Consider the following 23,965-nt stretch of genomic DNA (forward strand, 5'->3'; position numbering starts at 1 on the left):
AAAAATATAAAAGTATTTTTATTATTTTAGAAATAAATATTAAGAGATGTTTGTTCCAATTCAAAGTATAAAATTGTATTTCCTGTACTTAAATTCCCACAAATATTATGTCCCAGATTTCCGTGAAACATTATTCATTCAATTGTTTTTTTTTTTCAGAAATATTAAAACATATTTAACTAAAAAAGTTCAAAATAAAACAATTCTTATACGTTAATATAACTAATAAAAACAAAAATTAACGTGTGAGAGATAATCATTTTAATTTTTTAATAACATGTTCTGTAAAAAACTTCCCCGTTTAAGTATTTAATTAGTAGATTTAAACATTGTACTATTTTGTCTTGTTTTAATTTTGTATGGTTTTAGGACTTAACTGTGCGTGGTATAGTTACATATTGTACAAAAATAGACAAATTGAGTTAAACACAGAGAAAAACACAATTGATGGTGATGTTATGTTCATGTAAGTAAGAGTTGAAAGTTCTGTCATATTTTTCTCCATATGTTTCCCATTCTCACACATTAACAGTACCTTGATTTTGTGAAATCCCTTTGTGACTGGACTCATTTCAATTCACTAGAAACAAAAATCCTTAACCTGAACCTTAACAACAACAATGGACCCAGAAACACACAAAAAGTCATAGCATCGTACAGGAGTCACTGTTGTTACTTGCTTCAAATACTTTTTAACTGCGGAATATGTTTGAAAACAAACATTCTCGTACAATACTCTCTTCCTTGAATGTTAAGGTGAGAACTAATTCCTTAGTTGAGAAATTGCAAAAGAATCTCTATTCTTCAAAGCCATGTTTGTTTGCATAGTATATCTCTTGCTTCAGAATTAAGACACACTATTTATCACATCACATCCATTACTCTTTCTATAAATGCATTCCATGAAGAGACCTTCAACATACGAACTGTATATCGTCGACTTTTTCCATGTAAGCAACTTCCATTTTTGCATTGATTTTAGCTATTTTATAAAATCTGTAACATGCATGCATGTGTTGGTGTTGTGGAAAGTAAAAGCTAAATATCTTTCTCGCCAGTTGCAGAATGTCGCGTTTGCTGCATGGAACGCTCGATGTGACCATATACGAGGTGGATGCACTGCCAACTCTTAACGACTGCGATTTCAATCTCTGCTGCAAGGTTCATGCCTTAACCCAAATTCTCCTGTTCTGTTCTTTCGTCAAATGTAGTCACAATACATATCTTTTTTTCTTTCCGATTACACAAAAAAAAAATGATATTTTCCTTTCTCTTCATTTATGATATACGATATTAATGAAGAAATGAACTAGTTTTGTATTTGTCAAATATAGTGTAGTATATAAGGATTATGTGAAAATTATTTCTTGTTTCTTGTTCATGTCTGGTTTGAATTTTGTAAACAGGGTACAAATCGAAGCGTGAGGAAGAGATTCCTTTCCCAACTCAAGAGTTGTCTGTTCTGTCAATGCCAAGGCCAACCCGGGGTACCTTAATTTTGGAGAAACTCTATTTTTATTTATTTATTTAGGCTTTTTTGACATTTAATTTGAAGTATGAAGCTTAAATTTCTTCTGATTAGTCTAATTCTTTACATGTAATAACGTTTCACAGTCTACCCAAACGGGTCTGTATGCAACAGTTGATTTAGATAAGGCAAGAGTTGGAAGGACTAAAGTGGTAAATGATGAACCCTCCAACCCCACGTGGAATGATACCTTTCGGATATACTGTGCCCATTTGATCTCCCATGTTATATTCACTGTCAAACAAAAAGACCCCATTGATGCAACTCTAATTGGAAGAGCTTATGTCCCAGTTGAGCAAGTCGTCAAAGGTAACATAGTGGACACATGGGTCCCAATATTGGACGAGGATCGCAACCCCATTCCCAGTGACTCTAAAATCCATGTCAAAATGCAATTCTCTAATGTTTTGAATGACATAAACTGGTCTGGAGGAATAAGAAGTCCGAGGTTTCAAGGAGTTCCCCACACCTTCTTTAGTCAAAGAACCGGCTGCAACGTTACTTTGTACCAAGATGCTCATGTTTCACATGGTTTTCAACCGTGGATTCCCTTGTCGGGAAGGAATTATGAGTTTAGGAAATGCTGGGAGGATATTTACAGTGCCATTGTGGAGGCTAGGTACTTTATTTACATAACTGGTTGGTCTGTGTACACTGAAATAAGCTTGATTAGGGACCCCATGCAGCCCAAGAGAATCACCCTTGGGGAACTTCTCAAGAGGAAAGCTGAGGAAGGTGTTAAGGTTCTCATGCTTGTTTGGGATGATAGAACATCTGTGCCAGACTTCAAGAAAGATGGCTTGATGGCAACCCATGATCAAGAAACTGCTGCTTACTTCAAAAACACAAAGGTGAATTGTGTTTTGTGTCCGCGGAACCCGGATGTTGGAAGAAGCATTGTGCAGGATCTGGAAACTTCAACAATGTTCACTCATCACCAGAAGAGTGTAGTTGTTGATACCCAATTTGTTGGTGCTCCGGTGGGACAACGACAAAAGAGAACAATAACAAGTTTCATAGGTGGCATTGATCTTTGCGATGGGAGATACGATACTCAGGAACATCCTCTGTTTTCAACTTTGGACACACTGCATAAAGATGACTTCCATCAGCCAAATTTCCCAGGTGCTTCCATCAAGAAAGGTGGTCCAAGAGAGCCATGGCATGATATTCACTGCAAGTTAGAAGGATATGTTGCTTGGGATGTTTTGTCAAATTTTCAACAAAGGTGGGAGAAGCAGGTTGGGAATCAGCATCTATTCCCTTCGAGCATGCTTAATGAATACTTTGTCCCTCGAACCACTGCGGCAACGACCAATGATAATGAAACATGGAATGTTCAGTTGTTCAGATCCATTGATGGTGGTGCAGCTTCTGGCTTCCCCCCAGACCCAGAAGAAGCAGCTGAATTAGGCCTTGTTAGTGGGAACAACAACATCATTGAAAGAAGTATTCAAGATGCGTACATAAATGCTATTCGAAGAGCACAAAACTTCATCTACATTGAAAACCAATATTTCCTAGGGAGTTCATATGCTTGGCAAGCATCTGATATAGTAGTAGAGGATATTGGTGCGTTGCATCTCATACCAAAGGAGCTGTCATTGAAGATTGTTAGCAAGATTGAAGCAGGGGAAAGATTTTCTGTGTATGTTGTCATACCAATGTGGCCAGAAGGCATACCTGAGAGTGGTTCAGTTCAAGCAATACTAGATTGGCAAAGGAGGACAATGGAGATGATGTATGCTGATATAGCTCAAGCCATTCAAAGAACTGGAATTGAAGCGCACCCGAGAGACTACTTGACCTTTTTCTGCCTTGGAAACCGTGAGGCTCAGAAATCTAGCGAGTACACTCCCACTGAGGCACCAGAACCCGACACTGATTACTGCAGAGCACAAAAGTCTAGGCGATTCATGATCTATGTTCATGCCAAGATGATGATAGGTAAGGGATCCAACCCAAGACCACTTTTTTATGTTTATATGCACCAAAGTTTTCCGACATTTTTATGTTACATTGTTTAGTACTTTTGTATTTGGTCGTGACATGAGATTAAGAAGTTGTGTTGTGGTGACTCTTGCTTCCTTCAGTTGATGATGAATACATAATCATTGGTTCTGCGAACATAAACCAAAGATCGATGGATGGAGCAAGGGACAGTGAGATTGCGATGGGTGCATTCCAGCCACGGCATTTAACGTGTAATGGGCCACCCAGAGGACAGATATATGGATTTCGACGTGCACTGTGGTATGAACACCTCGGAGATGTTGATGATAGAAGCATTTTCGACGATCCTGAAAGCGAAGAATGCATGAAGCTTGTGAATAATCTTGCTGAAACCAACTGGGGTGTGTACTCTGAGCAAACTTTTGATGAGAATAGAGAATTTCACCACCTCATGCGTTATCCCGTAGAAGTAACCAAGCATGGAGCCATAACGAACCTTCCGGGGCTTCAATATTTTCCTGACACTAAGGCTCGGATTTTGGGTTCCAAATCAGATTATCTTCCTCCGATTCTCACCACTTAGCTTATAAACCATATGTAATTACTTGTTGGGAAGAGGGTGTCGAAGAATGTATGTTCATGTAAATGTCTGTTCTTACCATTTCCATCATAATAAACGTTACGCCTTTAGTGTCTAAGTACAACTCTTTTCTTCGTATTATCCGATTTATATTTGGGTTTAATTATTGTTTAGATATGTCTAAAAATATTAAGTTTGTCTTTTAATTTTTATTAATTTTAATTTGATTTTGATTTTTGAAAAAATTGATATAATATGGTCGATCCCTTAAATTAATTAAAATGGATGAATGATTTTTTATCAAAATGAGAATGATTTACTTTATTGAGAAATTTAACAGAAAAGATTAAATTGTATCAATTTTATTAAAAATTGTAAGGGTAAAGATTAATATCATTGATGTAAGATGTTGAGAGGTTAAAATTTTTAATCAATGATATTATTTTTAACCTCTCTAAATTTTTAATCAATGATATTAGTCTTCATCTTTATCTTTTTCGTTCAAATTTTAAATTAATCATAATCCTCAATAAAAAATATTTAATAAAAATGTGAATTTTAATAAAAATATTAATATAATATTTATATAAAAATTAAATTTTCTCTTAATTTAGAGAGACAAAATTGTTCAATTTTAAAAAAAATTAAATTAAATAAAATTAAAAAAAATATAAAATATAAAAACTAAATTAAATATAAAACATTACCTATTGACTTCACACGTGGTACGTGATTAGAAACTAACCAACGGACTAAATGAAATATTTTTGAACATTTGACAACATATCTGAAAATCTTCTTTAAAGTAATTTTCACAATTCATTTCTCTTGATTTGATCGCTCAGTCACTGTGAACTTGGCCGATGAGACCATACCATTTATATCATTCACCAACCTAGCCCCACACAATACAATACTGTATGTGAGGTGAAAAAACTTAGTCTTATAAATAAAAATACATAATTATCTTGAAGTCATCTATGTTTAAGTCAAGCCTTACCCTCGATGTAACACGCTGGCTCCTTGACTCTGTTAGATTCTCACTTGCATGGGAAAACTTACTTGTTTTCCTCCTTGTTTCGTCCCAGAAAAACAAAAGCTAAAAAGATCGAACTTTTTAATTCAATATACTTCAACGATTCTTTCCAATTTGACTAAACCACAAGGAGATCTCATCGATATTCCTGAGTGAGTTTTGGATGTTTGGTTTTGGAACAATTTAATGTAAGTAAATTAACCCAGAAATTGAGATCTAAGATCACTTGCCTAGCCTTTGCCTCAAAAGAAACATAATACCTGTTGCTTCACTTTGATGATTAGTGTTGCTCATTTTGTACTTTTCGAACTATACACGAAAATATTTGATGGTAAACTTGACAAAACTTTTACCTTCGATAATTCATACATTTAATTTATTTAATTAAATGCAAAAAATGGTAACTTGGGTGGTGGACAAACCACCTTACCTAGTCCGTTTGAAGTAGACAAATGGTTCTTACAAGCGAAGGAGAGAATTGATTCTAGTTTTTGGTTTTGTTCTCCAAACACATCTCTTTCTTCAAACAGAACATTCCCAAGATTCTCTTTTCACCTCTCTCTCTCTCTATTTATATACATTATCGTCAAAAACTGAAATTTTATTTGACTGAATTTGATTACCCTCTATGGTTATGGTGCAGATCATAGCATAGAAGGTAACAAATATATAAAGTTGTGAAAGAAAATGCCTGAGCTGCTACACGGGATTCTTAAGGTAACAATATTTGAAGTTGATAGATTGCATACTGGATGTCATTTGGATTTCTGTCAGAAGGTATCTATCTCATTAAAACTCTTTACTTTTCTCAGTACAATCATCTCATGTTACAACCTTTTTTCGTTCATGTCAATGCCTTCTGCATTAGTTTTCACAGAGATTAACATGCTTATGTTTCTTTTTCCTTCTTTTCATCTGCTTTAAAAAACATTGGAACAAAGGGTACAACACACAAGGGTAAGAGATTTCTAGCCCAAGTCAAGGGTTGTCTGTTGTGCAGGCCTGAGGTATGTTAACCAATCAACAACTTTTCAATCTTTTAACACTATCACATTACTTCTTTCACTTTTTCACTCACGTATATACTTCATCTTTTTCATTAGTAAATGTATAAGACTGGGTTGGCTTCGAAATTTAGAAACTTGACAATATGGGAATGCAATATTTGTGTTTTTGTTACAAGTTTTAAAATATTACTTGTGAAATATCTAGTTTTGGAAAATGTAGAAATACTGGATTTTATTTTATTTTTTATTTCTATGATGGGCTTTGAGAACGTAATATTTCAATTTAAATGTGAGAAGTTATTTTATATTACAATTTTCATGTTTATAGATTTTTTGTTTCAATTATTTTGAATTTTAAAAAATAATCCTAAAAGTATTAAAATTTTAAAAATCATATTTTAAATTTATTAATACATAGCATTTTAATTATGGTGTTTATGAAAAATATAAACTTATATATCGAAACGTTTAAAGAAGAAAATATGATTTTGGTTGAAGTCTGTTTGATCAAATTTACTCAATGATGGCAAGTATTTCATATTGTAGACGGAACAAGTGTTTAGAAACAATTTACTCAAAATGCGACAATTACTTTTTCAGAAAAATATGATTTTGGTTGAAGTTTGTTTGATCAAATTGAATTTCATCGCTAATCTTTCGAACAATTAAATAACTTATTTAGTCTGTGAGCGAGATGAAAATAACATTATGGGGGGAGATGCAGAATTATTTTCAACAATTTTAACAATGCAACACTAAAACTAATTTTGACAAGAGAGGGTACTAAGAGTAGAATCTTGTTTTGTTCAATGGAAACATGTGAAAACTTGAGGAAGATTGTTGGGACAAGATTGTATGCAACAGTTGATTTGGACAAGGCAAGGGTTGGACGAACGAGAATGATAGGAAACCAACCCTCAAACCCAAAGTGGAACGAGAGCTTCGAAATCTACTCTGCACATCGTATCTCAAACATCATATTCACTGTCAAAGATGGTAACCCGATCGGAGCAACTCTAATCGGAAGAGCCTATGTCCCTGTGGAGCAAGTTCGCAAGGGCCCCATAATTAAGAGGTGGGTTGAGATATTAGACGAAGAAGATCATCGTCCCGTGCCGGGTCACTCCAAAATCCGCGTCAGCGTGCAATTCACCAGCGTCACTCAGGACCCAACATGTTCATGGTCTCAGGGAATTCGCATGCCGTTTTCTGGAGTTCCCCGTACATTCTTCAATCAGAGAGAAGGTTGTCATGTTACCTTGTACCAGGATGCTCATGCCCCACGTGGCGTTGGTGTTGTCCCGTACATTCCAATATCCGAAGGAAAAGACTACTTGCCCGCAAGATGTTGGGAGGACATTTACACTGCCATTATGGATGCTAAGCATTTTGTTTACATAACTGGTTGGTCCGTTTACACTGAAATAGCATTGGTTAGGGACAAGGAAGAATCAAATATCACCCTCGGGGAGTTACTGAAGAAAAAGGCCGATGAAGGTGTTAGAGTTCTTCTGCTTATTTGGAATGACAGAACTTCTGTACCAGAATTGACCAAAGATGGCTTGATGGGAACTCATGATAAGGAAACTGCTGCTTACTTTAGAAACACAAAGGTGCATTGTGTTCTGTGTCCACGGAACCCGGATGATGGGAAAAGCATGATTCAAGAACTTCAAATATCAACTATGTTCACTCATCACCAAAAGAGTGTGGTCGTTGATGCAGGTTTTGTAGGGCCATCACAGAAGAGAAGAAGTGTGGTGAGTTTCATAGGTGGTCTTGATCTCTGTGACGGGAGGTATGACACCAGGGACCATCCTCTATTTTCAACTTTGAATACGGTGCATAGAAACGATTTCCATCAACCAAACTTTCCAAATGCTTCCATTGATAAAGGTGGTCCAAGAGAGCCATGGCACGACATTCATTGCAAGCTAGAAGGTCCTATTGCTTGGGATGTTCTGTACAACTTTGAGCAAAGGTGGGAGAAGCAAGTTGGGAAGGAACATCTATTCTCGCTTGATGATCTTGATGGCATTCTAGTCCACCCATCTGATTCACAAAAATCAGAAGTGGGAGTAGAAGACACATGGAATGTTCAGCTGTTTAGATCCATTGATGGTGGTGCTGCTTTGGGGTTTCCCCAAGCCCCGGAAGAAGTTGCTGAATTAGGCCTTGTTAGTGGGAAAGACAACATGATTGAGAGAAGTATTCAGGATGCGTACATTAATGCTATCAGGCGTGCAAAAAACTTCGTCTACATTGAGAACCAGTACTTCCTAGGGAGTTCATATGCTTGGCACCCAACTAATGAGTTTGTGATTGAGAACGTTGGTGCTCTGCATCTTATACCAAAGGAGTTGACATTGAAGATTGTGAGCAAGATTGAAGCAAAAGAGAGGTTTTCTGTGTACATAGTGATCCCAATGTGGCCTGAAGGTGTACCTGAAAGCGAGTCGGTTCAAGCAATATTAGATTGGCAGAGACGAACCATGGAGATGATGTATTCCGAAATTGCTGAAGCCTTGGTAAAATTCGGCATTCAAGCACACCCTCGAGATTATTTGACATTTTTTTGCCTTGGCAATAGGGAGCATAAGGAACCGGGAGAGTATACTCCTCCACAGGAACCAGAGCCTGAGAGTGACTACAGAAGAGCACAAAATTCAAGGAGGTTCATGATCTATGTTCATTCCAAAATGATGATAGGTATGAGATCAAACACCATTATGTTAAAGTTAAGATCTTCAACTGTTGTTCCATGTTTGGGAAAGATTTGACAAATGATTAACAGTGTGTGTATTGGTTCCCTCAGTTGATGACGAATACATAATCGTTGGGTCTGCTAACATAAATCAAAGATCAATGGAGGGTTCAAGAGACAGTGAGATTGCAATGGGTGCATTCCAACCACGTCATCTAGCATGGAATGGAAGACCAAGAGGGGAGATATATAGATTCCGACGTGCACTGTGGTATGAGCACCTTGGGGACCATGGTTTTGACTCAAAAATCTTCGACAACCCAGAACATTTGGATTGCATAGGTCTTGTGAATAGGCTTGCAGAGGAGAACTGGGACATGTACTCTAAGGAAACATTTGATGAACCTACAAAATTCCACCACCTCATGCGCTACCCTATACATGTCGCCCACGATGGAACCATAACATCTCTTCGTTTTGAACATTTTCCTGACACCAAAGCTCGGATTTTGGGTTCCTATTCATATTTCCTTCCTTCGATTCTCACTACCTAAGTATTCATAGAAAGGAGGGATCAAGAGCAATAATGTACATTTGCACCTCCTAGTTAGCATTACATCATTGCATTTTTAATAAAATAGAAATGAAATATTCTAATTTCAATTCTTTTCTTCATCCACAAAAATTACAAATTCTGTTAAAGTTGACCGAGTATAGTATTACTAAGACCAACAACTTATTGCTTCATCATCATGAATCAAACTTAAAAGCACTAATTCAAATCATTAATCGTCTTTTTTCTTTGTATAGAGTCGACACGATAGACTAATTAATAATGCGTTAGAGAGGACAGTCTCTTAGTTTAAGTACGAAATTAATTACTTTATTTTACTCTAAACTTTTGATTTGAGTGAGAATTTGACTACGATTTTATGTGAATTTATTTAAATTCAATTCACTTTTTAAATTTTGTGTTTTTTTTTTCGCTAAGAAGTGGGGATAGTTTTAACGAAAATACTATTAAGGAATATTAAAAGTTGTGATATGATGCGTTCGTTAGCAATACTTTGCATTTAAAAAATTACCTGTAATTTGTTAATTATAGTATATCATGCTAAAGATTCTTCTCAGCATTCTGGTGAAGAAACGAAAGCTGTTATTTATGGCTAACCCCATCTGTATTTCCAATATGAGGGCATAAAATTCCGTTGATGAGTTTGAGGTTTCTCACTGAAGTGGTAGTTGATTCTATTCCAAATTTATCCCTTTTCTGCTAAATTGTTATTATTTGAAACCAAAGTGCCAACAACTAGAACAGAGGATTTTATCCTCTTTATTATTTGCTACAGTACTATTTTGCTTTATTAAATTCAGAGAGAGAAGAACTTCTCTCTGCCTCTTCATTTTTTTCAAAATAAACGGAAAAGAAAAAATCGTGCATGCACGTTACTGAATAATCTTCGTCCTGGATTTGGAATTTGAGGTGATAGATCTGCTAAGAATTCCGTAGATGCATATCTGTGGATACGTTCCACCTTGGCTCTGTCAGATTCTCGCTTGCATGGGGTAAATTATTTGTTCCCTCTCTTTCTTTGTTCGGTACCAGAATTTATTTCTTTTAAAGGATTGTATTTTTCATATCAATACACTTGTACGCTTCTGCCAAATTTGGCAAAACCATTAGGAGATCCCTCTAATAGATATGTCGTTAGCGGATTTCTGAGTGAGCTTTGGGTATTTGTTTTTGGAACAATTTAGTGGAAGTAAATGAAGTCAGAAATTGGGATCTAACTTTTCCAATTATTGGAAACTGAAAGTTTGATCTTGTTAAACTGTTTTACCACTGCTGAGTAATTTAATTTAAGGTTTATCTCTTTAGTTTTTAGTAATTGTTTAATTATATGGGAATCTTTGCTTGTACTGCCTTGCTTTCTGATCCAGTGTGAGATCGGGGGATCAGGGAAATTTGAAAAAGTTTACAGCTTGTTGCTCTTTATCGTGTTCTTCTGAATCTGGTAACACTAAACATAGAATTTCGCTGGCCTACTGAGTTTCGTGGTATTCTAGGTTCTGTTTGTTAAGTCAATTGAGAAGATGCTCTGTGAACAAAACTGTTATGCCTTTTTCTCTGTTTTTCCATGCTTGCTTTAGTTCTTTTGTGTGCCATGGAAAAGATAAGGCTCCCCAATTACAAGGGGAGTTTCAATGTGAGGAGAAATTATATTAAGCCTTGTTGATTGTATCTTGCTGTTCATGTAATTTTTTTTGTTCACTCCAATTGATAGCTGATGACTTTATCATATTCATATGTTGCTCCTCTGTTCTTCCATTTTTTTTACTGTTGTTGTTGACTTGACTGTAGTATGCAAACAGAAACTGAAATCCAACGTCTGTTTCCTTATAATGTAAAGGAGAAGGACACTAGATATAGGAGTAAATTCATACTTGTTCACTACGCTAATTGACCTGAGAAAGCCTCCACAAAAAGTATCATACCAAATAATTTGAGTGAATATGCCCTCAAAGTGGGTTGTTCCATCCTATCGCTTTTACATTTCCTCAAGGTATTGATTAGGTCCAATGAGAACTAAAATACAGTAGATGGACTGAACATCCATATGCTAGGTTGAGTTATTCAACTTAATTTTTAACTGGTACATTGAACTCTTTGCTACAACACTGTCTTCTTTTAATAAAAGCTGGTAGACTGATTATATGGTTTATAGTTTGTGTTAATCAAGCTTGTGGTTAAACCTGCTTTGTAACAGAGCAGAAGTTGTCTGGGATGCTTCCCAAATCCTCCTACGATTAAAGGCCAAGGAATGAGCAACATATCAGAAGATTTTTGGAGCAGCAGTGCTTTGGAAATAGATCAGAGGGCATTTCAATCCCAGAAAAGCGTCGCATCAATTGGCTTACCTTCTGATCCTCAAAGTAGCTCTGGCATTCAGATTGATTCTTCTGAATTTGTCAATGATGGCAAGTATTTTCTTAAAGTCAGCTTATCTATAATCTTTATTGGCTTATTGGTTAATCTCATTATCTAAGGGTGCTTTTCATCTTGTATCATCTTGGTAGTAGCCATTTTCTCTGATGCGGACACAATCTTGCTCAAACTGTTGATAGAGCCATGCAAGACTTATTTCCTAACTGTCACATATCTTAGTATTTTCATGGAATTTTCAAATTCAAAACCCTGACCCTGTAGGGGGACAGTTACAATTACAATTCCAATGCCTTGAAATAGCTTGAATTCCACACTTTTAATGCTGGTTCTGCCATGCAACTTTCACTTTAAGCTTTTGTTTTGCTTTTCATTCTCTTGTTTCTCTCCCTCAGGCAACACAGACACTGATTGTCTACTCCTTTATTTGTGTACATTTTTCTTGTAAACTATATTTTCTTTCAAGTTGATGTAATCTCTTTAGTTACATGTAATAGCCATATATGGAACTTGAAGTACAAATCTAGTTTTCTGGATTTCTCTTGATCCACGTCTCTGATGTTATTTTCATTTTACTTGATGTCTTTCAGTCTTGCATTTTCTTACACTTTCTAACATATCTCCAACTGATTATTATTACATTATATGCAGGTCTTCTTCTCTGGAACCAAATGAGGCGATATTGGGTTAGAAATAAAAGGTCCCAGAAAAAGAAAGAAGTTGGAGAACCTCTAATAAGGTAAATAAATATACAAGGATATCTATGTTATTTCGTTGAATTTAATTTTTTTGACCATAAAAATCTTTGTAAGTAAAAATTTGCACGGATAAGGTGGAAGAGCAGGAAACTGGTGGAGAGGTGGAATTGATCAATAACTATAGGATTCAATTCAGTGATCAAAGTCACTTCTCAAAATGTTTGTTTAAGTTCTAATTCTAGAGTTTTGACTTTATAGTTGGAATACCTCTTATGAGAATCTAATGGGAACCGACAAGGCTTTTCCTCGGCCCATTCCTCTTGGAGTAAGTTCTTGCATGCATTGGATTGTCTCTTCTCATTTCCATGTACATGACAGGTCATTTACAAGTTTAGTGTCTATTTCTCTCTTTAATAATTTTAATCCAGCCTCTCTCATTTATAATGTCTATCAAGAAAGAAATAGATGCAAACACATGACTTTGTCCTATAAAACTGAAACATATGCAGGTTTCTTCTCATTCATGCATTCTTACTTGGTTATTTTCTGTTGATATTCATGAACAAGGATTCAGGAAATGCTCCTAACTGATTACAATATCATAACCTGGCAGGAAATGGTTGAATTTCTTGTTGATATTTGGGAGATGGAAGGATTATATGACTAAGCAGACAAAACAGGGTTTTTTTCCTTAGATTTTGCAGAAGGATAATTGTACAAGGGATAACCTTTTTCAAAAGCTAAATGGGTTAGCTCTTAACTAATTGGGTTTATTTTTTCTTCTGGGGTCCTCATTTCTGATTTCTGCGTAATTAACGAGGTGATTCATATAAATTTGTTAAATCTGTTTTTACGATTTGTAAATAGAGTTAAATTTATGCTACTCCAATTTGTTTTATGTAGTTTAAGGTTCCCATATAAATTACCATGCATATACGGTAATGATACTTTTTGATGGTGCAATTAATATTAAGAACTTGACTTTCATAAGATGAAAGGGTGTAGAGTAGAGGGAAAAATAGTAGTAAAATGCAGCTGTATATAAACTTGTAATTATTTAATAGAAAAGCAGTGTTTGATATTATAGTAAAAGCATAGTCAGATAAAACAAAATGATGAAAAAAAAGTAGTGTTTTAAAGTATAATGATTTATATTTCTTAAAAGATCACGATAAGATGTGTGGAATTGGAAGAAAGATCAGCAGAGAAAATGGTGAGCCTGGAGCCTCCAAAGTTGACTTAAATGCCCATGTTTCTTGATTTCAACGTGTCTTATTAGTTACTGGTAATAAGTAGGTACGTGGGGCGGGTAGGTTACGGATACTAGCTTCCACATATCTTAGTTGTTGGATGAATATTTTTCTCGTATCTGTATCTATATTTATGCGGATATCCATTATGCACGGGTACCTATGAGTATTTACAAAAGAAAAATTTAATATTTAACAATATATTTTAAACATAAATTCAAATAAAAATACAATGCATAACATTCATAAATTTAAATTTTAAACAAAGTGCAAATAACTCATTTAAATAGTAATCAATGAAAATTTACAAATAAATTGAGATTTTTTAAAATCAATTAATTAAAAAAAACTCATTCAAAATTAATGTGTTAATATTTTAATCATTTTTTTATTTTTTTTAAATTTAAATTAGAGAATAGTGGGTACGGATAGGGATGTCAAAATGGGCCAAGCTCGCTAGGCTGGTTCGCCAGCCTGCCAAAAAAAGGGTGGGTCGGGTTGAAATTTTCAGTCCGCCAAACCGCTGTAACCCGACCCACGTTAGCCCACCAGTTTAGCGGGCCAAAACGGTCAGCCCGCCAACCCGTTTTATAATATTTTTTTATTTTTTTATGTTTAAAATTAAAAATAATTACAAAATAATACTTTTTTATATTATATAAATAAATTTATATATATAAAATAGATTTATAAACAAAAAGTTAAAAATATTAAAAAAGAAAAAAGACAGGCCAGCCCGTCCGAAAACGAGACGGGTTACAATATCCAGCCCGTTTATTGGTGGCGGCTCAGCCCGACCCTGCCCGTTTTTGATGGGCCACAGGTGAGTCGGGCCAAAACGGGTAGGGCTAGCCCATTTTGCCACTCCTAGGTACGGACACTATGATACTTGTACCTGTCCCGTTAACATGCGGGTATAAAAATATACTCATATCCGTTATCCGCGAATATTCATTTACAATATTCATTTTTTATCCGTTGTAGGTTTTATTCACATATACCTATGAATACGAATTTTTTTGAAATTTCTAATAATAAGGTGGTCAAGTTTTAGGGTTGATGAAGTGATGTTTGTCTTCAATTACTAATAGATTTAAAAAAAAAAGTTCAATTATCGACAAATTTATTAGCGAAGTTTATCACCACACACTCAAAGTTCAAAGCTACTATTTCAACAATGAAAATATCCGTATATGCATTATCAAATAATTTTATTTACAAATTTTATAAACAAATTTATTGAAAGATTCGTTACCAATAGAAATACCTATTAATAATTAAAATTTTAAAATCTATTTGTAAGATTTGTCAATAAATGTTTTATTGATAGATTTTTTTTATCAGCAAATTTCCTTTAACAATATAATATTTTCTTTTAGTGCATTTTAAACTTTTTAAATAACTACATTTTTGTATAGAGTTAATTTATAATTATAAGACATCTTTATTTTATATCTTTCAAATTAAAATTTCATTCTAGTCTTATGAACGGTTTCATTCAAAACACAAGAGATGTGGGACTTGGAATTGTAAAACTAATATAATGAACTGTTTGAATCAAAGATCAGCATGCATCACTAGTTGTATACTAACATTATGGAAGTGCTGTGGAAGCAACATGTTCCAGTAAAATGTGAAATTAATGTAACCATTTTTATGTGAAAGGGGGGAAATAATTGACTAGTAACAAAATATATAATTAATGTTAGAGATAAATCAATTATTTTCTTTCACCTATATAACTTAAACTTTTCATATCATTGATTAATTGTAGATTTAGCTTTTCATATTTTTCTCAGTATAATATGTTTCATAACTTACAAACCTAGTTTAAGTTAATAAATCCATTCTAACTCCCTTATCTACATTTGTTCCTACAAAATATTTCAAAATTAAATTAATTAAATTTAATAACAAATTATTTTCTTTTCTTTTCTTCCAACAGTATATGATGAATCCTGGAATAATAAACTAACGTTTTTTGAACGCAACGACTAATGTTGGAACAAGAATATAATCTGATGGGATCTTCAAACTTCTTTCCCAATTAAGACCATGAACAAATATTTATCCAAATATAAACATTTTTTTATTTTGAATAAACTTTAAAAGACCATGTAGACTAAATAAAAATGCATAAATTGTATGACCAATTCAATCAAATAGGAGAGAAAAACATGAGTAGAATTGGACATACTATAAAATAAATAAAAAATAATAATTATGGTGTTCAAATTGAGAGTACAATTTTCTTTCTGGTGAAGAAGACTATTCAAATTTCAAGCTTGTCTTGATGTTTCCGACATGTCTCTTTAGTTGTGGTCTTCATCCACAATGTTGGGACCGACAATTTAAGATTCTTTGACACCGGTTTAATAGACTTTTTAAATCCGTTCATAATCATCATTGTATCATAAATATATTCATTATGTAGAAAAATAAATATATTTTCTACATTTTAAATCATTTTATTATATTTTAAACTAATTCTTATTTATTTTAAATGCCTCCGAACAAAATTGTGTACAAGAAATTATAAAACAAAGATAGAATAGATTTAAATCTCATTAACATTACATCTCTGTACTCAACAAATGAAATATATAGTATTTAGAAGTAATTTACTGTCTTCTACTTCCCATGTTTGACATCATTTTAATGGACTTTTTAATGATCAGGTTATTGGACCTATCTTCACATTTCAGCCCAAAACCTTAAAATGTGTTGCTGATGAAAAAAAACCCAAACTAAACTTCAGGGAAAACAAGAAACATGCTCAACATTAAATATTTTCATTTTTTATCATTAATTATTGTTATTTATTCTTTTAAAGAGAATGTTAATCGGATCTGAAAAACACTTGGTTAACGTATTATTGATTTTATTATTTATATATTAAAAATTAAAATAATTAATTTTATTAATTAAAATAATATAAATTTTTGTAACATATTTTATAAAGATAAAATTATCCTTTCAAATTTTTTAACAATACTTTTTTTCTTAGTGAAATCTTGCATTCATATTTAATTGTTTTTATTTTTAACTTGTTGGATGTAAAACACTATTTTTCTTTTTTGGTATTTTTGTTAATTTAAAATTTTTTACATTTAATTATATTTTTATTTTTAACAATATTAAAATATAATTATTTTTTAATTTTTTATTTATGTGAATCAAAGAAAATGTTATATAAAATAATATTTATAGACATTTTAACCTTAAAAAAAATAAATATTAATAATTATTAAATTAGAATTCATTCAATATCACAATTAATTATATGAATTTTTATAAGATTTAATACATATTAATTATTTTTAATCATTGTCCTAAAACATTTATATATCCTACTTTTCTAATATTTTCAATATACAAGAAGCATCCCTATATCCCACCCCCTATTACTTTCCGACCAGTAAAATAAAAATAAAATAATACATGTACTTATTATATAAAATATTTTACATAATTATTTAATTTCATGTACTTATTATATAAAATAATAGATGTACTTATTATAATAATTCCTTTTAAACTCTATTTATTATTTTTTATTAATTAAAAAGAAAAACTTGTACACGCACAAGACACATATATTTATTAATTTCTAAAATCAATTACATATGATTTGTAGACTCTATTTTTTGTTTATTTATGCTTTTTATATTTATTATCTTTCTCTTCCTAAAAAATCACATATCCACTAGAATGTTAAATGACATTCTTTTTCAAATCAAAAAATGTTGTACAACGAAACTTATTTTAACTAATAAAATCAAAATAAGGTAAAGATGTAAAAATTGTATGCATGAATGTTAGTGTGAATGTAAAAATAGGAGTTTTGAATAAAGATAAATTGTTGGTGCATGATAGTGACAGTTGAAGTGGCATGAGTTCAAAGTCTCTTATTTTCCTTGTCAAAGACTTACAGCGGCAAATCATGGTGATGTTGCTTCATAGCCAACACTACCACAACAATCAAAGACTCAAAAAATAAAAAATAAAAAATAGATAACAATAATAATGAGTTAGACAAAATATAGGACACAAACCACCAAAACTTAACATCCATCACTTAATTGTTTTGAATTCCACAAAAAATGTTAATACATTATATATTACCACATCCTATGCTGTGATGACATCAGTTTAATAGACACATTAATTTCTTAAATAGAGTTTCGTATTAGAAGATAAAATTTTCAATAATTTGTATAGTCCTAAAAATTAATAAATACAACAATAAAGATACTTTGTTTTTAGTGAAAATTAATAATTGTTAAAAGTTTGTTGTTCAGAAAAATGTTATCCAAACTATATAATTTTGATTTGTTGAAAAACGAGGAAAAGAGGTGTGAAAGAGAGAACAGTAGAAAAAATGGCGATCCTGTAGCCTCCAAAGTGGACTTGAATGTCCTCAACGAGTTTCTTGATTTTAACGTGTTTTCTTAATGAATGGTAATAACATGGTCATGTCATTAATATCTTATACAGACATTATTTGACCTATTTATATAAACAGATAGATTGAGCTCAAGTTATTCGGTTTTAGAAAATTTGAACTCAAATTATATCAGATTAAAATAAAGTTACACTTAACGCAATTTTTCAGTCTTTTTAATATTCATATATCATGATCGTAAACAGTATTAAATATGTTTTTAATTTTTAATAAAAAATAAAATTTAGTCTCTTTTTTAAAATTTTCATCTAATATAATTCGTTAACTTTATAGATGTGGAAATCTAGTTCTTTTAACTAAATTTTGTTAAGTTTATTTTACGTTTTAAAGACACAATATAATTCTCTAACTTTATAGATGTGTGAATCTAGTTCTTTTAACTAGATTTTGTTAAGTTTATTTTGCGTTTTAAAGACAGTTCATGATAGTATTTGAGTTAATATTGAAACAAAGATATGTCAAACGGTGTAAACAATTTAAATACTATTATAAATTATGTTTGAAACGTCAAATAAACTTAACAAAATTTAGTTAAAATGACTAAATTTACACGTTTTTAAAGATAGGTGACTAAATTAGTTCAAAATTTTAAAAAAAAAAGACTAATTTCAATTTTCACTAAAAGTTAGAAGATAACAAATATATTTAAACCCAGGAATATTTACTTTTGTTCGTTTTAGTTATTTTTATATCATTATTATTATTACTTTTTTCATTTATTGAGTCTCTTTATTTAATTTCTATTTTTCTCTATTATTTTTAAGTCTTATAGATATTTTTAGTAGTTTTTTTTTTCATTCAAATTTGATCACTGGAAAGTGAACATGTATAAGTCATTTTTAATTAAATAAATACTGATTTTGAGTAAAATTTATTTTGTTATAAAATATCTCTATTTTCCTTTAAGATCTTATATATGTAGAGTTTTAGAAATCTTTGTTTTATGTCAATGTGTAAGTCCTTCATATTGATGAGATGAATAAGATTTTATAAATATTTTTATATAAATAAATCAGTATAACACTTAAATAATATTTATATTACTTAAAAAGTAAGTAAGTAAGTAATTTTGTTTACCACTACTATCTCTCTCTATATATTATTAGTTTCACTAATATTTGTGTAAATAAACTTTCTCCAATACTTATAAATTTAATTTTACATATTAAACAAAACTATTTAGAATAAATAAAATAATAGTTTCTAATAAAATATATTTAATATTATTTTTTTCAAAGATTTCTTTTTTGTTATTTTTGTATTCATTAGAATTGATATTTAGATCTAACAAATCTTGAAGTATACTAGATACATTTTGATCAGCTTGACAAACACACACTACTGAATATATATCAAAATTATACATGAATATACAAGACTTTGTTGTCAAACATATAACAAATGATTTTATATCTATTATTCAAATTCCAAAATAATTAAAGAGATGTTAATGTATATACCGCTGGTACAGAAAGACATGTGATTAATTAGCGAATTAGCCAATCATATATTAAAAGAATTGAGTTAAGTTTACATTTTATATATAAAAATTATTTTAAAATAAGCATACAATAAAACAGTACATAAAATATATGAAAGTAATAATTAATTTTTAATAACAAGGTGAATACTAGATATTGATAAAATAACGTGTGAAAAATAAAAACAAAAAATATCTCATGTCTAAGAATAAAAACTGAGTTTGCTATATATAAAAATGAATAAAGCAATTGATTGTTTCCACATGAAATAACATTTAAATGTAGCACACATATTTTTTTATTTCCATTCAAACATACAATTATCGGTGTAAACAAACTTTCATAATTTAGTTTATCTTTTAATTTTTTTGAGTTGTCAATGTTCTGTATTTTTAAAATACACTAATTTTAATAATCATATTTTTTAATATATATTTAAAATATTTAAATCAGTATATATTCTTGAAGGTACAAACTCAAAACACAAAACAAAAAATCTAGCATAAGTAATTAATTTGTTAAACTATCGTTACTTTTAATTTAAAAGAAGTCTAGACATTAATAAAAAAATTTCATATTACATGAGTTTTTTCTCGCAAATTTATTAAAAAGATTTATAGGAAAAGAGTTTTTTTTGTTCTTCTTTTTAAGAATCTTAATTGACAAATAATTTATTCATGGATAATTATTTCCTACAAAATTATAAGATTCATAATTATTTTTTATAAAATTTGTTGTGAGAAATGTTTTATACAAAATATTTTACAAAAAGAATTGATAACAATAATTTTTCATAATAAAATTTATAACTATTTCCTAAAACAGAATTTTAAAATAAAATTGACATATGAATTTTTTTAGAACAAAAAATAGGTGGATAAAAAACGTTGCAAAGAAGAATGAAGAGTCAAACACGCAGAACACAACTGGAAATTTAGGATGAGTAGGCAGCATCCAACCAAAGATAGAGTGTTCAGTCCAATGTCCAAGGTTGCCATTTCAACAAGGAAATCACTTCTCATATATAAATATATATATATATATATATATATATATATATATATATATATATATATATATATATTAATGCACACAAGTGGATCACAATCTTCAAGATAGGGGAAAAGGAACAATTTGTGTATATATTATATTGTGTAAAATGGAAGTGCATTGCATGGTTGTGGGGGGAAAGAACATGATTGATACAAACTGGTTGGCAGTCTTATATAAAAATAATGCTGTTGTTTACCTCCAAACAATGAACCTACAAATACAAAACAATATTAATCAAAGAATAAAATTACATAGTTACATTTCATCCTCTGTCCACAAAAATACCAAAACCATGTTTCAACGATACGATATTTTTAGAATATGGTTCCAAATTAACCTATAATACTTGCAGTATTTAAACATGTGTACTTTTAATGGAGTGAATGTACATTTTTTCTTAAAAAAGTATATTAATGAAAGTGGATGTTGGCTACCATGATCCCAATTGGATTCTACGTATAGGAATATTAGGTATAAATGTTGGTTTATGGTTAAATAAGTTATTGATTTAAGCTGAATAGGAGTGCTTATAAAATATATAACCTAAAAATGTGGAAAAGCTAATATTTATGCCCTCCTTTAGTGCTAAAAGGACATAACTTTTAAAGCTTAGGTAAACAAGAAAAAAAATATTAATATTCAATGTCATCTTAGAATGCTTTAAAATATACATAACCCTTCAATTAAATGTCAAATACCTTTACTCGTAATCATAAAAAGGAACATTGATAGTAAATTTATTTTGATAATGAAAATACAAGAATAATGTGTAATTTATTATGTTTAATGATGTAATTAACCTTGGTACTTAACTAATTAGGAATCATTATCGAGAAGATTACGAAGTATCTTATATGAGGAACATTAGCTGGAATTAAACTTAAAAAATGATAATCTAGAATTTTGGACACCGATTACGAACACTATCTAGAATTAGTTTCGGTGAGCTTTAGGGGTCTAGGATACTGGGTGTTGGGCATCAAGTAGTGGTCGCTCGCTGGACACCCAATGAGATGCTAAGTGTGTATCCTTTATATTGAACGTGAATTGGAACTTAGGTTTCAGGTAAGGAGTCTTTGTTATATGTTTGTTGTCGGAAAAAAAAAAGGTACCACTGGATTTCATGAATTAATAATAAATTAATATGCTTTAGATTATTTTTGAATGATGATTTACTATTGAGATGAGAAATGTTATGTATAATTTGTATGGATGATGAGTATATAGCGACTTTTACGGACAAGGTGTTATATTGTTTTGTCTTTGGTGTATTTAATTATGATTTAATTAGATTATTCATACTCTCTTAATATCCAACTCACATAAAGAAAAATAGGTAGTTGTGAGGATTAAAGAAGATTCCTATAATATGATGTTTCAATACGAAATAAGCCATGGAGGCATATGATATATTTATCCTATCATACTTTGAAGGAAACTTTAGTCCTAATTTATTATTTTGCATATATATAAGATAGTATGACAAGTGAAAAATCTCATAACTTATTTCATATATATATATATATATATATATATATATATATATATATATATATATATATATATATATAAGATAGTAGGACAAGTGAAAAATCTCATAACTTATTCTACACGTTGTCTTCCAAAAATATTATTAAATGTTTAAGAGTTTCTATGGGTCAAATTACCTGGTCGTGACTTTTATATAAAAACCAATGAAAGCATAGTTGATATAAATATTTCATTCTTGAAAAACACGTTGAATGATGAAATTATGAAAATTGCTTTTGTTATAAGAAAAATATATATCTTATTGTTGGGTATTGGGCTCCTTTCCTATGTGGAGAAAATGCCCAAAATTTGAGAAGCCCATGTCTCACTTAAACCTAGTGGAGAGGAGGCTATAAAATAAAGAGAGAGGCAGAACAATAGAGTCATAATACACTGAAAGCCCTAACACATAGAGGGAGAGGTAGAGGGAAAATTATGTTCACGTTTTTTATAGAGTTGTCGCAGTAAATTTGGCGCTGCGGATTCGTTCACTGTTGGATCGGGCTGAAATTTTTACAGCAGGTTCGGAACTCATTGCTCTTCATTCTGACCGGTCGGATCTTTGATACGAGGTCTAATTTGGGAGATATTAATTTCGCACTGCAACAATGATTTGTAGAGATTTCCTCTCTCGTTCTTCTCTATTTGAAAGCTTTGTTGCTTTGTTATTTGGTTGGGTGTTGGCACTAATTTGTGCTATTGATTGAGACTCTTTTGTACTCTTGTTGATCATAGTGGAGCTATTTCTTTGGTCTGGACGACTCGTGGTTTTTACCCTTGATTTGAGGGGTTTTCCACGTTAAAAATCTTGGTGCCTTTATTTGTGCTTTTGGTGATTTATTATTGCTGCTCTTTGATTATAGCTCCTCATAGATTCTTGCAAGTTAGGGAAAATTATATCCGTTGCATTCTCTGGTATATTGTTTGTTGTTGTTTTCCATCAGAGTGGTATCAAAGCTCTTGGTTAGGCCATATTTACTTGCTTGAATGATGGAGGCAAATGAAAAGATGGTTGCTTTGAATGGTACAAATTGTCATTTGTGGAAGGGCAAGATGAAAGATTTATTATTTGTCAAGAAATTGCATCTTCCGGTCTTTACTACACAGAAGCCAGATTCTATGTCTGAAGAAGAATGGGACTTTGAGCACCAACATGTATGTGGTTTTATTCGGCAATATGTTGAAGATAATGTTTATAATCATATTGCTAATGAGACACATGCCAGAGCTTTGTGGGAGAAGATTGAGTCTTTGTATGCTTCTAAGTCGCGCAATAATAAATTGTATTTGTTAAATTGCTTGATGAATTGAGGTACAGGGAGAATTCTTCTATTTCTGATCACTTAAATGAGTTTCAAGGGCTCCTAGATCAATTGTCAGGAATGGGCATAAAGTTTGATGACGAAGTTATGGGATTATGGTTGCTTAATACTCTACCAGAGTCTTGGGAGGTATTTCGGGTTTCAATTACGAACTTTGCCTTGAATGGTGTTGTTTCTTTTCAGATGGCAAAGAACGGTGCTCTTAATGAAGAGATGAGGAGGAAGGCACATGGTTCTTCATCTCAGTCTGAGATGCTTGTTACAGAAGCTAGGGGGAGAAGTCAGAAAAAGGAACATAAAGGTGGTAGAGAGAAGAGTAGGAGCAAGTCCAAGTCAAGATACAAGAATTTAGAGTGTCATTTTTGTCATAAAACTGAGCACATTCAGAAATACTGTTTTAAGTGAAAAAAGGAG

The 23,965-nt window shown here is 31.6% G+C and overlaps 3 protein-coding genes across 9 annotated transcripts; all 3 read left to right on the forward strand.

The window, feature by feature from the left end:
* Positions 1–891: 891 nt before the first annotated feature.
* Positions 892–4,179, forward strand: LOC114175289 (phospholipase D alpha 1-like). 2 transcript variants are annotated; one of them, XM_028060071.2, is made up of 5 exons: positions 892–950; positions 1,059–1,161; positions 1,407–1,487; positions 1,615–3,475; positions 3,622–4,179. In XM_028060071.2, the coding sequence occupies exons 2-5, from the start codon at positions 1,066–1,068 to the stop codon at positions 4,062–4,064; spliced, it is 2,481 nt and encodes an 826-aa protein (XP_027915872.1). In that variant the 5' UTR covers positions 892–950; positions 1,059–1,065; the 3' UTR covers positions 4,065–4,179. The 2 variants fall into 2 exon arrangements, with proteins under 2 accessions (XP_027915872.1, XP_027915880.1); XM_028060079.2 differs by having other exon boundaries at positions 929–950; positions 1,065–1,161.
* A 1,535-nt stretch (positions 4,180–5,714) lies between these two features.
* LOC114178252 (phospholipase D alpha 1-like) lies at positions 5,715–9,474 on the forward strand. Its single transcript, XM_028064098.2, has 4 exons — positions 5,715–5,874; positions 6,039–6,104; positions 6,941–8,813; positions 8,920–9,474. The coding sequence occupies exons 1-4, from the start codon at positions 5,785–5,787 to the stop codon at positions 9,360–9,362; spliced, it is 2,472 nt and encodes an 823-aa protein (XP_027919899.1). The 5' UTR covers positions 5,715–5,784; the 3' UTR covers positions 9,363–9,474.
* A 423-nt stretch (positions 9,475–9,897) lies between these two features.
* LOC114162422 (uncharacterized) lies at positions 9,898–13,339 on the forward strand. 6 transcript variants are annotated; one of them, XM_028046295.2, is made up of 5 exons: positions 9,898–10,046; positions 10,292–10,374; positions 11,582–11,787; positions 12,404–12,491; positions 12,709–13,339. In XM_028046295.2, exons 2-5 carry the CDS (start codon positions 10,319–10,321, stop codon positions 13,001–13,003), a joined length of 645 nt encoding a protein of 214 aa, XP_027902096.1. In that variant the 5' UTR covers positions 9,898–10,046; positions 10,292–10,318; the 3' UTR covers positions 13,004–13,339. The 6 variants fall into 6 exon arrangements, with proteins under 6 accessions (XP_027902096.1, XP_027902097.1, XP_027902104.1 ...); XM_028046296.2 differs by having other exon boundaries at positions 9,901–10,046; positions 10,299–10,374; XM_028046303.2 differs by lacking the exon at positions 9,898–10,046 and having other exon boundaries at positions 10,053–10,374; positions 12,709–12,775; positions 13,018–13,339.
* Positions 13,340–23,965: the final 10,626 nt, after the last annotated feature.

Source organism: Vigna unguiculata, chromosome 9, assembly GCF_037176805.1.
Source record: "Vigna unguiculata cultivar grain cowpea cultivar isolate G323 ecotype 2 chromosome 9, ASM3717680v1, whole genome shotgun sequence".
NCBI classification, from domain to species: domain Eukaryota; kingdom Viridiplantae; phylum Streptophyta; class Magnoliopsida; order Fabales; family Fabaceae; genus Vigna; species Vigna unguiculata.